General features: G+C 43.5%; 1 protein-coding gene across 2 annotated transcripts in view; it reads right to left on the bottom strand.

Annotated features, from left to right (window-relative positions):
* Window positions 1-1,719: 1,719 nt before the first annotated feature.
* Window positions 1,720-15,414, bottom strand: part of large2 (LARGE xylosyl- and glucuronyltransferase 2) — a 32,971-nt gene continuing 19,276 nt past the window's right edge. For both annotated transcript variants that reach the window (XM_012830690.3, XM_031569486.2), the window contains 14 exons: window positions 9,913-10,147; window positions 8,140-8,429; window positions 7,853-7,935; window positions 7,594-7,717; window positions 6,730-6,901; window positions 6,459-6,563; window positions 6,065-6,177; window positions 5,694-5,819; window positions 5,320-5,475; window positions 4,571-4,734; window positions 4,106-4,384; window positions 3,734-3,880; window positions 3,208-3,403; window positions 1,720-3,093 (listed from right to left, as the gene is read on the bottom strand). In XM_012830690.3, coding sequence (XP_012686144.1) covers window positions 2,896-3,093; window positions 3,208-3,403; window positions 3,734-3,880; window positions 4,106-4,384; window positions 4,571-4,734; window positions 5,320-5,475; window positions 5,694-5,819; window positions 6,065-6,177; window positions 6,459-6,563; window positions 6,730-6,901; window positions 7,594-7,717; window positions 7,853-7,935; window positions 8,140-8,429; window positions 9,913-10,012 — 2,253 coding nt within the window. In that variant the 5' untranslated portion in view covers window positions 10,013-10,147 and the 3' untranslated portion in view covers window positions 1,720-2,895. The remainder of the gene's footprint in view (window positions 3,094-3,207; window positions 3,404-3,733; window positions 3,881-4,105; window positions 4,385-4,570; window positions 4,735-5,319; window positions 5,476-5,693; window positions 5,820-6,064; window positions 6,178-6,458; window positions 6,564-6,729; window positions 6,902-7,593; window positions 7,718-7,852; window positions 7,936-8,139; window positions 8,430-9,912; window positions 10,148-15,414) is intronic.

The following is a 15,414-nucleotide window of genomic DNA, read 5'->3' as shown; positions in this document are numbered from 1 at the left end:
TTTACCTATTAGGTTCTCAAGAAACCCATCAGAGAAGGAACCACTATCAACTATGTGTCCTCAATGCAAGATGCCACAATCATTTAGAAGTCACTAAATCAGGTGCCTCATTTCTCTTCTCACCCCATGGTTGTACAGGTCACTTATTCTCTGGGTAGATAAATATTTAATATAACATATTTCAGAAAACCTATGAACATTATTTTGCTACTCTATTAAATCATCACTAGGCTTTGCAGAATAATATATAGGTCTCATTTGAATCTTTAAGGGTCTTCATCCAGCAAGTTAGATTAGATTTAAAAATATAGATTTTTTAATGGATTTTTAAAAAAATTACACAATTCAACCTACTGGAACACTTTGCCAGGCCAAATACAAAGGGATACTGTGGGGTCTGGGTGTTTTCCTGGGAAACTACATAAACTGCCAAGCCAGCAGTTTTGCTTTTCCTTAAGAAAAACAATATATCCACGAGAGACAAGCTCATTTCTTTGCCTTGAAGTGCACATTTTTAACCTGTCACAATCCAACTCGCTGACAGAGAACTACTGTCCTGTTTTTTTTCTGTTGACGAATATGTGTTTGTGTGTGCGTGTGTGTGTGTGTGTGTGTGTGTCTGAGCATGTGTGGATGATGTGGCATCCACAAAGCATCTGTAGTGACAGAGAGAAGTATGCCTCCACATGCTGTTATGTTTCCCAAGGCTCCAAACGTCCAAGGGAGAATTTCTATGAATTTCTATGATTAACATCTACCACATCTAAATGCAAAGAAAAAGAAAATAAGATCTGTAACTTCATTCTTTTAAGCCAGTAATCACATTCACATTGTCCATGGACTGTTTTTAACATCCCCAGCCATGTTTATTTGTTGTCCCCATGGCCCAGTTTAGACCTATTCAGATGTACTCTTTCTTTGATGACCTCCACACACAGCTTCAATCAAGATTACCCAGACAGTCTGGCTGCTGTCATCATACAATCACACTCTCAGATCTGATAAGCTCAGCTCTTTTGAAGACAACACAAAACCCCTCAGCCACGGTTGTAGAAAAAGGGCAAATTTATTTAAAGCACTTTGTACCCTACATAAAAAAATATGATTGATTTAAGTCAACAATAATAAATATAGTGCCTGTGGTCTTGCAGGCCCCATCGTTGCGTACAGCAGTACAATCAATATCCAGTTTCACAATACAGCAAAGGCACTAGCATTTACCGCAAATCTGCACAGTCCACTGGGAGGAATATATGTGGTGTTGAAAGGGTTAACTGAGGCTGAGATGGAAGCCATATACATATTCAGTGGTAAATAAGGAATATCATATCAGTGTTTACACAATAGTCCTTGGGCTGTACATAAGTGTTGTCCCACTACATAGGAGATACTGAGAATCTGTCCCTTATAAGACATCTTTGACACGTTAAAATTAAGATTGTATAGAATAATTGAATGGTTTTGCATTGTTGAGAGACGGCATGTGTGTGAACGGAGACTTGCTGGAGTATATGGCACACTCAGATTTGAACTTGCCACATCCATCAGGCCATCGGGGATGTTGGCACTTTTAAGATCCTTCTGGATTGTAAATTACAATGAGAGATTCATTAATTCTCAGAATTCAGTGGTCCCAAATAAAATCTCTAAATCCATTGAAAACAGATCAACATTTTTCTCTCTCTGGTGACAGAAAATCCTGTGGTGTAAGAAGTGTGCCAGAAGTGTGCCAGACATTGACCTCCACAGAGAGGAGGGACAAGAGGACGAAAGCAACTATGAGAGACATAAGCCTTGTCAGAAGCACTATGATATTGGGTAGGGTGGTAAGCATGCCTTGATATGCAACGCAGCAGTGCCAGCAGCGGTAAGTAAATGACAATAATATTAAATGTTCCCAGATGATTAGACATGCCAGTTTTACTTAATAGAAGAGTGTACCAGCAGCAGTCTTTAGAGTCTATCAGGGAACCTCAACAAGCATTGATTCTCTTCAGGAGAAAAACATATTCTTTCCTGCAACGGGCTTAAAATGTTGAAATTAAAAGAAAACTGTGATTTTCAAACACCTTAATCAAAACATATATTTCTTTTTTTTTTCATTGATCATGTACACCCAAAACAAAAACAAAAGCTGCTTTAAATATTTTAAATATTGAGAAAGTAAGGCTTAAACATTTCTTCTGTCCTACTGGCCTCTTTCACTGAGAAGTCAATCAGTAGAATCCGAGGAAACTTTAGTTCATTTGTCCACAGCTTCATACCTAAGAACCAATATATTGCCTGATACTGGGTCTTCACCAACAGATCCAGCCCGGTCTTCACCATCAGATCTAGCTGGGTCTTCTCCATCAGATCCAGCCCGGTCTTCACCATCAGATCTAGCTGGGTCTTCACCATCGGATCTAGCTGGGTCTTCTCCATCAGATCCAGCCCGGTCTTCACCATCGGATCTAGCTGGGTTGGAGCCGCATTTCAATGGAAAAAGCCCTGATTGATTGTCAGCGATGTCTTGTCTTGATTGAATTCATTGTCTCCTTCTTTAATAGAATGTGGTTGGCCACACATAGTGTTAATCTTCTCTTGTTTATATAACTCTTTGACCACTGCTTTAAAAATAAAAGCATATAATTGTCCTTTTATGAGTTCAATCCATAAATGTGATTTTAGGGCATGTTAAGGTTGCGTGATATCTTTAAACTCTTTCAAAACTCAACATAAATAACACCTACAACCTGCACCGTCATTCACTTGATCACTCAGTCGATGGGGTGATTCCAGTCAGCAATGTCCCATGTCTGGACACCAATCTGTCTCGGAGCAGCATTTGAACCAAGGGGCCTTCTGGGACTGGCTTGTGTCCCTTTACGTGGTGAGGTACATAAGGGGCTGATTTCAGATGTTTCTCTGGGCTGTGAGGTACTTAAGCGCAGCAGAGCCATACTTTCTTGAAAGGTCTTGGTGGAACTCGTCCTTGAGCGTGGTCAGACAGTACCGGTAACTTGGACTGGATCGGAACTTTGAAATGTCAAAACTTGGAGCGTGGGGCATGTGGATCATGTAGGCATTTGGTAATACGACCAAGTCATATTCCTGGGGGGGGAATTATCACATGAAGAAAAAAAGTAATTCATCAACATTAGCTAATGACACCAGTATGTAATATCAAAGCTGATATAAAGTGTTTCAAGAATGAGTCTTCATTACCTGGGCATCAAGTTCCATAATGTGTGACACTTTGTTCCAGCCAAAGCCCACGAATCTCTGATCATACTCTGGACAGTCTCTTCGGACGACCACATAGGGCTCAAAATCTGGTTCCCAGTCTACCTTGTAAGGTGTGGTGGCGGTCCGCCATTTGGCATAGTTAGTTGGAGCATGGCCTTTGGTCCAAACGTGGTACCTGCAATGGTGAAAGAGCAGGCAAGTCAGCTTCTAATGTATTCACTTGTTATAATTAAATGGAACACTCCAAGATAATGTACAGCTGATTCCTTGACCACATAGGATTCTAATCCAGCTTTTGACAGTATGGGTAATTCATTTTAAATAGCAATGAATTAAATTGAGAGAGAGAATTTTATTCATGCAATATAACGGTAAAAACTATATGGAAGGACTTAACAACATTCTTCAAAACTAGACCAGAGTGTGAGAGAACAAAGAAATGAAGTACAATTAAAAAATTAATTATAGTGTCCCCAGTTAAAATGAGAAAGGTCAATTGCTATACCTGAAGGTGTAAAGGGTCCCCATGTCCAGCATGGAGAGAAGCTCAGCTTTGGATTTGGGAAAGGAGAGGCGATACCGCAGAGTCTCAAAGGCCGGCACCACCAGAGCCTTCTTAGTGTTGGCCATGTCCAACTGAACAATAGATTTTCTGTAAATGAGGACACAGTTGTGTTACAGTCAATGTCCTGAATGACATTCATCCACATGATGGTGTTTTTACATGCTTTAATAAAAACATACTTTGTAGATGAATGTTTAAATTGAAACCAAAACATTAATATTAATCTAGTGTATCAGATACATTATACATCCAGTCAAACTTGACATAACATAAGCATGGACATATAACCTCCCAAAAATATGAGCCACTCACCTGAGGTATTCATAGAGGCCATACATGGGTAGGAAGTCCACATCAGTCAGAAACACATACGGTGTGTTGGCATTGCGCAGGGCCACATTGCGGACCAGGTTAACCGGGTAGAACTGGCCCTCTTTGTAGACGATGTGGTAGCCAACGTTCTTGCGGTTCTTGAGCACCTCGGAGGCCTGGGCGTAGCGTAAGAACTGCTGCGCCTCGGCATCAGACATGTAGAGAGCCAAACTAATGGGGCCCTCCCAGTGCTTACAAATCGCCTCAAGCATTTGAAGTCTGCAACAAACGGAGCCAACAGAGATGACAGGGCTTTAATGCGCTTCACGCCCGCGGTGACTTGGTGGGTTTCTTTGATACTCCACTAAATTATGCATCCCACACAAACTTAAATTACAGCTTGTTACACCAACATAAGCCCTTTCGCACCCGGAAAATAAAAGGCAAAATGGAGGTATTCATTACCTGTCCATGGAAAGCTGGGCAACCAGAGTCACATCAGTGTTATCATTGGTTGGTGTGTATTCATACTGCAGGAAGTAGAGGTGAACTCGGTGCAATGTGATTCGCTCTCGTCGGAACTCATAGCACTGGTCATCCTCATCAAGCTCCTCCAAAGCTCCTTGAAGCTGGGGACAGAAACAAAGACCAGTGAGGCAAAAATCATGGAGAAATCATGGTGCCATGACTTTAAAAAGTGCAGAACACTACCATCTAATGTCACTATAATGTGTGACTGCACTGTTAAACATTTCCTGTAAAAAGTACAATAGCCTACTGGCAGCTATTGGCCAGACATAGTGTGACAAATGACTCAGTCAACAATTAGTCACTGTAATCATTTTTTCAGTACAGTAGGAAAAGGCCTATTTTTACTGTTCAAAAAATGCCTCAAACGAGACTTAAATCCTATCATTGAGCGTGTCTGTTTTCAAGTCAGCCATCCTTATCATTCAGCTAGACACACTTTTGGTGATTTCACATTGCAATAGTGAGATTCATATAAAAAATGCAGGACATCAGTTCTACTTCCTTCATGTATAATTTCCCATGATGCAATTGTAATTTACAGGAATGCAGTACAAAGCAGTTCTACAATAACGTACTATACAAATCACAGTAAAAAAAAATGCATATTTCACACAAATTGCTAACAGTCTGTATTACTTTGAAATCAGGTTGAGTGTTAGTCATGAATAAGAAATTAATCCTACCTGTGTGATCTCAGAGGTGGCCTGGCTGGGGCAACCAAAGAGCTCCCGTCGAAGAAGATTCCCATCGTACTCCAGGAACGTCAGGTAAAGGTTGCGGAAAAATTCCACATGTTTGTTCTTCACTCGCAGCTTCTTGGGGGAGTTCCAGTGGATCACCTGACAGAATAAAAAATGTATTTATTTAATGTATTTATTGACTGAGGCCTACCAGAGGATAAATCATGAATGACTCCAAAACATATATCGTTTTTTAAATAAATACATAAATAAATAAATAAGTGTTTACCCTTCTGAAAACACAAACAGAACAGAGCGTCTCAAAAGAGATCTTTGATCTAAACGGGTTTTCCACCGAGTTTGTTTTCTGCTCCTACCTTCAGATCAGACACCTCGGTGTAGCACTGCTCAGACCGCGTGTGGTCCGACAGCTGCACGTTCCAGAAGCAAGGCAGCTGGTGCACCAGGACGGGGTTCTGCTTTATGAAGGCATTAAAGATGTCCTGTGGGATATTTAAAACAAAAAGAATAAAACAGTTCTCAGATGACTTAACAGGCTGACACCAGGCATTAACGCATGCAGATGTTTCAGGTGCACACCAGATCTGCTAAATATAAATATAATGATCATTTTTGTCTCTGCTCTGTCCTTCATTAAAATGGATTTGCCTTCAAAAAACAGGCCGTATGAGACAGATCAGTGAGCGTAATCCAGGATTAATCACAGTGGTTCAGTCTTGTAGCTGACCTGGTCGGCCAGCGAGGTGGAGAGCATGTTCATTAGCTCACGCTCGGCTGTCAGACGCCACATCTGCTCCCAGCCCATCCGACGGAGCTTTTCCAAATACAGCAGAATTACTCCTATAGCAACCAAACAGAAAATAAATCACACATATAGTCATTTCATTCAGTCCATATGAATCACAGGGGTAATATAACTCTGACATACTTCTTGCCTCAAACATTCATTGTAATCAGTGGGTATTGTGACAATTGCATTCCTGGAATTCAGCCTTCCTTTGTATCCAATCCCACACTTTGTGGCCAAATGTACACTATGGAATGAGTGGCCAATGAGTGCCAAAAGCTCTTTTTCGTCCACATGGCCATCGTGAGTGCTTTCTATTCTCAGAGCCACTGACCTGTGTTGAAGCCTCTCCCTAGCGCAGGCCATGGCTTGTGATTTTTCCACAGGTTGCCCAGGTACCAATCACTCTGGTTCTCCACTAGTCCAATCACCTGCTTCTCTGAAATCAGAATGTCAGGGGGCATACCAAGGTTACGAGGAATGAGAGCAGGAATTTATACTGGCATATGCAGTGCAAGTTAGAAGCAGTGACTGCTTAACTACTGCTGAATAGGTCAGCATGAATTATTTAACTACGTGGAAGTGGTTTGACTTGAGTTGCAAACCTGTGAACCTCCTAAAGATGGACCACAGTTCTGCTATATCAGTGGCAAAGGTGATGTCCGTATCCAAGACAATGACCTTGGAGAGGTCGGAGGGCAGGGCTTTGGTAAGGGTCAGCTTCATCAGGCCATAAATTCCTGAATAGTGTTTGTTTGGTATCCAGGATACCTCAGACTACAAAGAAGGAAAAGGGAGAACAAAGCAGCCAGCAGGAAAGATAAAGAAAGAGAGACAAAATGAAGAAGATAAATTAACTCTTATTGCAATACTGGTGTAAGACAACCTATCTGAAAATTATGTTCTGTCAACTTTGCATACTACGATAAACAGAAAACAGCAGTCTTTGGCTCGTGTGTAAACTGAGACTGTAAAATGCCCATGATTGGAGTAGGCATGCAGCCAACGGATATCACAGTCAGTGGTAGAACCTGGCAGCTGAGCCAAAATACATAACGCTTATATGGAGCCATGTAATCAAACAGTAAGACCACCAGTTAAATCTTTCAGCTATATATTGGAGTAAACATTTTACGGGTGCTGTGGATATTGGCTTTATAATATGAAAGAATGTAGTTAAACACTCATCTTCTCATACACAGTTCCTTATGGACCACTACCTATCTCCAACTGTTACACCAACGTGACCTTGTTTGTGAACCTATGCAATGTCTAGTTTACTGGATGGAAAATGTGTTTATGTTTCCTTCCTCTCTTCACAGAGACGTGAAGAATGCATGCCTGTGGCCTAACAGCAGGAGTGTGGGGGGCTCAGTGACAGTGACACATGCCGGTCAGTGGTATGCTTTGAAAACGGGAGGTCATAAGCCAGCGCAATAATGTGTGTGTGCGTGTGGGAGTGTTTTCACCTTGAGTTCATCTGCATCATAGAAGCTAACTTGCACGGACGGAACCATCCAGGACTGGAACAAGGCGCTCAGGATCTGATGGGCCACTGTATCTGTGATAAAGTGAAAGTGCAGAGGGTTCCTCCTACAAAAGGGAAAAAGTACCACAGAGCCATGAGCGGGATGAAGTGAAACTAATGATGAGTAGGTATGTGATCAAATATGTAGAGGATGTATGCAATATGTAGGAAGTCTGCCAAGGACCATGTACCCATCTCACCTATGGAACAGGATAGATTTGACAAGGGTGACGACATCCCGGCTAGCATTGTGTCCTGCACACACACACGCCACATGGATCAGCTGCAGGTCGGAAAAGAATGAGGAAATGAAAATTAGCAATACCACTACAACATTAAACAATCAAATTTAAGTATGACTAATGTTGCCTTTTCAACCATTTTTCCACTTACCATAATTCACATCATTTATACATTGCTGATATGATTCTGATTCATTTCCGCTGTCTAGTATGAACACAGAACTACAACCCCCAAAAGAACTCACCTCACACTTCTCCACCGTGGGTGATCGGGAGCAGTCGCTATGATTAGCTCTCTCCTCGGCCGTGTTCTCCACGTCCTCCGGACCCGTGTCGGCTGACGCCACCCACTGCTGGTTCCCATAGTTACCCTCGGGAGGCTGCGCGGCCAGGCCTTGCGATTGGCTGAGCTGGAGACGGATCTTCCGGTTCTCCTCCTCCACTTCTCGGACGCGTGACTCCAGATCCTCCCGCTCCAGCAGCCGGGCCTCCGTAGACTCCACCAGGCAGGGGGAGAGGAGAAGGGAACGCCCGTCTGGACAAGCGACAAGCGAGGCATAGTTTAACCCTGAGGTTTGGATTTTGTATTTGTGTTTGTGTTGTCTTCCTGTCTGATTTTTTTTTCCCTTATGTGTTTTGAGTGCACACACACACACACACACACACACACACACACACACACACACATATGCACAGCCACTCATACTCGCTCACACGTGGACACCCAAACACATATGCCACAGCACCTGCCAAGGACCAGTGCATTCTATCACGTCAAGTGTGAAATTCAGAGGTTGTTCACACCTAACTCCAACGGAAGCTCAAGTGTGAGTGTGAGTGTGAGTGTGAGTGTGTGTGTGTGTGTGTGTGTGTGTGTGTGTGTGTGTGTGTGTGTGTGTGTGTGTGGTTGGGGTGCAGATACATACAAAATGGATTTGACTAATCTTGATTTCTAATCTTTTAACCTAGTTGAAATGTAAAAATGAAGTCTTTGTACAATTACCTACTTCATTTGAAAAGTTGTGTCAATTCCATGCTAGATAATTAAAGATGGAATCTTACATATAATCATTGTGGATTTTTCAGCAATGCATTCAGTAAAATAATGATCTATTTCATTCCTAAGTAAATCAATTCATTTGGTCATGTCATGTTTTCAATTTCAGTATTTCACAAAATATACGGTCATTACATTCGTTCTTTCTAATAACAAACATCATTATAATTACAGGAAGAGAGTACATTAAATGAGCACTATTGCAACATATCTTTTGCTGGTGGAGGTATTCCAGGTATTCACAAAATACCAATTTTACTCTCGTCTTAAGAAAACGTTCCACACCAACATCTGTTTAACCAGCAGTTTATGGAGGGGAATCAGCTTCAACACAATACTCTCCTTCCCTGTGGTCTACATGCTAAAATTACGTCATGTATTTCCTTATGGTCAGCAGTGGAAAGAGATTGATTTTTTCAGACTAGCATCACCAATCCGCTTACAGAGGTGTGGCAGCATTCTGTTGTGATGAGATGAAGTGTGCGTGGGGCTGGGTGAGTGGTGAGGTTGAGGCATCGCCACCACTCTACAGCACTAACGTGCTTCCCTACAGCTGACTGAGTTGCGTAAAAGAAGACTAAGAATAATAGTGTGGATTATGAAACGGTGGATGTCCCTGCCATCCACCACAGTAAAGCCACGATTAGGAGGGGATAAGACAAGCCTGGCAGATTACTAAGGTATGATTATGCCCTGATGTTCTATGCTTTAGTTGTTCACTGTTGTAGTAATTCAGCATAGAGAAAAATGGTTCTCCTGAGTTTAAAATATATGCGGATTTTTTTTAACACAATTCACAGCAATTCACTGTTTCTTTCAGATTTTGATTAACACCTTTTATTTTATTTTTTATATATTTTGGGTGGGATTGGGCCTTTGAGACACAAGCAAGCAGACACGTGTGTCTGCCACGTGTGTGAGCAGAGGTTAACAAGCGTCGAGAGATCCAATCTGCACTCACTCTCCAGGTTGCCCACCAGCAGGTACAGCCATGTCAGCAGAATCACAGAGCTCAGAGACAACACCAGGAGCTTCAGCTTCCCTCGGCACGGGCAGTGCATGCTGGGACGGTGGTGGGGAGGGGGGAGTACGTGAGGCGGACGGGTGGAAGGTGGAGGAAGGGGAGGATGAGGGGAGGGGGGTCAGCGTTCACGTCGGGTTTGGTCTCACGCTGGCTCTCTGCAGCATCCTCTCATCTGAAGAACAAACAAACAAACACACACACACACACACACACACACACACACACACACACACACACACACACACACACACACACACACACACACACACACACACACACACACACACAGAAGCATACAGAAAAACACAAACAAATCGTTAAACCAACTCTCCAGAAACACTTGCCCAGCTTACACTTGCTATTCCAATACTCCAGGTCCAAACAGGAAGCACCACCGGGACAGAGAGAGGTATGTGCACCACTTGTCCCTCCCTCTGGCCACCGTAGCCAAGCCTATATGGCAGCGACTGCTGTTTACACCCTGTCTTTAATTAAAAAGTCAGCAAAGAGAGGCTCTTTACATCATTCAAGCAGCTGGCTAAGAGAGGAAGGGAGAGAGAAAAGAGAGAGAGAGAGAGAGAAAGAGAGAGGGGGAGGGGAAAATACACTAGTCCATCTTTGTTTTATTATGAGCTTAATTAATCATGCTTCACTTTAATTAGACATCCGCCTGCTGGCAACAAGATTGGATGCTGCCAATAAAAAAATGAAATAAATTAATTTAAAATGTTGAGTTTATTAAGGAGGGGACCTGCCTCAGCGAGTGGGCACAGGAGAGAGTAAAGGGAAGGGGGAGGGTCCCTGGACGGGTGTTGTGCTACAACCAATGAAGTGTGGGCTGATGTGTTGATATTAATTAGTACTCACCTCAGCATCACAAGCCAGCCATAATGAAAACGCCCCTCTTTTCTTTGAGATACTGCTTAAGATTCTCCATTTCCTACCATGCGGTGTGTGTGTTTTTTTTACCCCTGAATTCTAGGCTTTGCTGTGTGGATGTGCGCTGTGCTGCTGGGGTTGTTGTTCAGCTCGGGAGTGATGAACACCCTGGCCTTCGGTCTCCCCTCCACCCTGCCACTGCTGACTCCAGCTTTTGTTAGTTTATTCATCTGTTTGCTTAGAGTGAGCTCTCAAGGCCTCTTAGCACAGTCCACTTTTCATCACCTCGCCACGTCCTCTGCCCCTCCTCCACACACACACACACACACACACACAATCACACACACGCACACACAGCCAACTCCACATTCTCTCTCTATCTGCAGGGGCAAGTGCCAGGGGTGGCAATGGCAGAGGAAGATAAACATTTGAAAAAATTGAGGAATTTCATAAACATTCTCTGCCAAAAACAGTGTCCTTGAAATTAAGAAAAGTAGCTCTTCTGGAACCCGAATGTTTATTTGAACTTAAAAAAAAAACAGCAGGAAACTGAAAAAAAACAGGTATGTGTTTTAATTTAGATAGACTGCCTTGACAGCAATGCAATCTCATCATTGGGTGTCTTTTCACTCAATGAGACTGCATTAACAGCCCTATAAATGCAATATGCAATCTCCTGCATTGCACTCAGCAGGGTGACAGTGGAGACTCTTTCCTAACCCAGCAAACTCACATTTAAGACCAACTGCTAGCCCTCGTATTGCTTCTCTGCACACTGTACACTGATGAAACCAGACAGGTCATCCGGTAGTACACTCTTAATTGCTCGCCCCCCCCCCCCCCCCTCGCCCTCTTCTGCACCCTTCACTTCACAGGACCTCTAGCGGCTGGCGCCCAGATGAGAGGCCAGTCGGTCAGGGTACCAAATGGTCAGGTGCCCAGTACGTGCCCTCTGTCTCAGCCGGGGGCACGCTTTCAACTCCTGCCAGCCTCTCGACTTCTAGAGCCCTTCCGAGTAACTGCCCTTGGCTCGGCTCGTTAAGCCCGTTTGACTCCTAACGAGGTGGACATAACGAAGAGGGTCAGGCACTCCTTCAGTCACATGCCTTCCACTGAAGTAAACCTGGAGTAAGTTGAACTCATCACACCCCGTACAAACTTAAATCCAGTATTTTAGATACCAATAATAACATTCTTTGCAGACGGCATGTGAGCTGTGGGTGTTGATCAAGGGGTTTGTATTTATACAAAAATATGTTCTCCTTTGTCTCGGTCTGCTGGAGCGAGCATGGCTTCATGCTGAGAACAGTTCAGACATGCCTTTCTTTCCTGGCTGCTCGAGCTGCACCTGGCTGACAAAGACCAACATTACGGATTCTATTTGTCTGGAAGGATCTTTTTTTTGTGTGTGTCTGCCATTTATTAAATGAGCCTTCAGAGGAGGGAGTGCAAGGTGAGCAGAGAATGTTCTCCCTCAGGGATAATCTCTGTGTCATGGAGGTAAAATGACTGCACTGCCAGAGAGGTGAGGTCACATGTATGAACAGAGACCTTTGTTTCCCCCTGGCTATCTTTCTCTCGCTCTCCTTCTCTTGCTGACAGAAGCACACACACACACACACACACACACACACACACACACACACGCACACATTCACACACTTGCATGCACACATACACATACACAAACATGAGGTTTTTAGTCTGAAACGTACAGCTGTAATTCAACCTTCCCCAATGTCATTGCCACCTCTTAAAACAACCTTTTTTTTTGCTCTGGATGCTTTGAATTCCTGCCACCCCGATGCACACAGTTAGGAGGATGTAAGGGATGATGGGCCTTAGCCCAGAGCACTCGTAAAGTGAACCAGGTTATGAGATATATGGAGGGCTCGAACTGGGAGTTTAATGAGGATCTTTTGTCGAACAAGCAACAAAACAAAATGCTTACGCTCCACTGGGATAATAGCAGTTGTAAAAAATAAAAAAAAAACGAAAGAAAGAAAGAAAGAAAAAAAAGACTGAAAGGATGAGAGACCGAAGGAGGGATGAGTGAATGATAGCCATGAAAATGAAATATATGGACAATGATTGAACCTTTACAGTTGAGTTGCTCGTGCCATCTCCAGGGGAGGGACATAAAATGGCTCAGTTCTAACATGTTCTGCTGCATTGGATTTATGTGACAGGCCAGTGGAGGGAGAGTTAAATAAAGGTGAGACAAAACCCGCAATGAAATGTGGGGAAAATAGGCCTAGAGATCTATACATCTCTCTCTCTCTTTTACACACACACAAACATACACACACAGAGAGATATATAGAGAGAGAGATACAGAGAAAGAGAGAGCAGCCAGGTACTGAAGGGGTAATACGAAGGAGTCTGCCCTTGATGTTAATCAAGCAGTGCTGAAAGTATGATTATGTGGTTCAAGGGGAAGGGAGAGCGTTTGATGCCATGGCCAAGCCCCCTGCTCCAGGATGCTCGGGCTGAAATGAGTGGCCTTTCACTTTGTGCATTAATCAGCCTGAAGGTCTCTCTGATTAAGGTCCAATCAATCTGGTCCTCACATATGCATACACTCTCAGACACTCAGAAGCCCACACACACACACACACACAATCTCACAGCCACACACACACTCAGACACATAAAGACACAGACACGCACACACACAAACCCCTACAAAAATGCAACGATCTCTTCTTCATCATACTTAATAGTGTATGACTAAGTGTTACGTTCTTATGAGATCTATCAACCTCCTGGTCATCTTGCAGTGGCTGAGTTTATATGTCAATAGAGGAACATTTAATTTCCACTCTGTAACAGAAAAAACAGCCATGCGATATTGAACACTCTCCTTTCATTGACAGCAGAAAAAGTGTGTTAAATGGCAGCCAATAGACATTCCATTCATCCACATCAAGCACACACAAGCACTCGGATCAATCAAGTCCCCATGCGACCCTGCCCCTGTGCTTGTCAGGGGAGTGGGGGAAGAGTTGCACCATTCTCCCACTCGCCGCCAGCCCTCTGGACCTACTGAGCCTTTGGACACTGGTCAATCACTCCATTCTGTGACTCCTCAAAATAACCACAGGAGTTTTCAGATTAGCACGGAAAATTTCAGCAGGGCCCAAAGAGCCCTTTTCAGTCCACGCCCGCAAACCTCAAGACCATCAGAGGGAACGGGGCACGTCCCCCCCCGTCACCCCCTCCCCCCCCAAACAGCTTTCCAGCCACAGATCACGATGCATCGCTTGAAGGAGTTGGCTTTTTAAGTCTGTTTCCTGGGTCTGATACTCCGAGCTTTATAGTGGTAATCTTCAAAAACACTGTGCTCTGTCTTTCTCTCTCTACCTCAATCTCTCTTTTCTTAACATCCCTTCACATGGTCTGCTTGTCCCTTTGAGGGCCTAAATCCAGCTAATCTCCTTCCTCTTCCTCATTCCAACACCACCAATAAGCTTCTATCTCTCAGGCGTCTTGAAGTCCCTCGACCCGTCCACCAGAGCTACTCTATGGCACAACAGAGAGAGAGGTAGACAGAGTGGAAGCGAGAGCAAGATAGAAATAAATAAAATAAAAAATGATAGAGAGAGAATGGCAGCTCTTCATAAGAGTTACATTCAGCTGCACGTTATTAAAAACCCCAAAGCCCTCTTTAAATCAAAAAAACTTAAGAACAGAGCCCATCCACCAGTGGAAACTCCCATGTGAAGGCGGCTTTTACGGGCACATCTCCAAGAGGCTTAGACCAAAAGCATATATATCCATACACATCCAGATGGCAAAGCAATCAGTCAGGCAGTCCAACATGAAAATGTCCCATTTTCATAAAACACACACACACACAGACACACAGACACACACACACACACACACGCCCCCCATTGCAGGCACCATACATGTCCCATCGGGTCAACACAGATTTAAGGCTAGTGAACTGTTTGTGCTGTAAATCTGCATACCTCCATAACACCACCAGTACACTGGAGACCAAACCCACTAAACCTGTGCCCCTACTCGAGTCACTCCACAAGTGCTTCACCAAATTTAATTAGCTGTTTTGTAATGGATAATCAGACAAGGAACACTCAAGTTTTTGTTGTGCGCTAGTTAATCAGTGAGGAAATGCATTGGCTTTAAAAGCCTACCTTTATTTAGTCAGAGCTTAAATTAGTGTTGAAGGAGGTAAGTGTTTTGGTTCAGTCCTCTCACAAATAGGTGAGATGCAGCATGTGTTCACACACACATTCACACGCACGCATTCACAATGCACTTTGTCCTGAGTCGCCCTCAAAGATCACCTGGCTGTCATACACAGTAGAAAGATGAACTATGGTCAGTTTCAGTTCAAAGAAAATCTGTCTTCGAGACCCTAAAACACTATCTGCTACAGTCAACCAGGCGACAAAAAATCAATGAAAAGGAGAACAAACAAGACAGAGTGGGGGGGGGGGTCTCTGTTTTGCAAAGCACTCCTCGCATTCAAAGACTGAACACAAGAGTAAGGCGACTAAATGAATTACGTTCATGGACACACTCAGTTGTACA

The sequence above is a fragment of the Clupea harengus genome, chromosome 6, assembly GCF_900700415.2.
Source record: "Clupea harengus chromosome 6, Ch_v2.0.2, whole genome shotgun sequence".
NCBI lineage: Eukaryota > Metazoa > Chordata > Actinopteri > Clupeiformes > Clupeidae > Clupea > Clupea harengus.
Note: the sequence above shows the minus strand (reverse complement) of the source record. Positions and strands in the feature narration are given on the sequence as shown.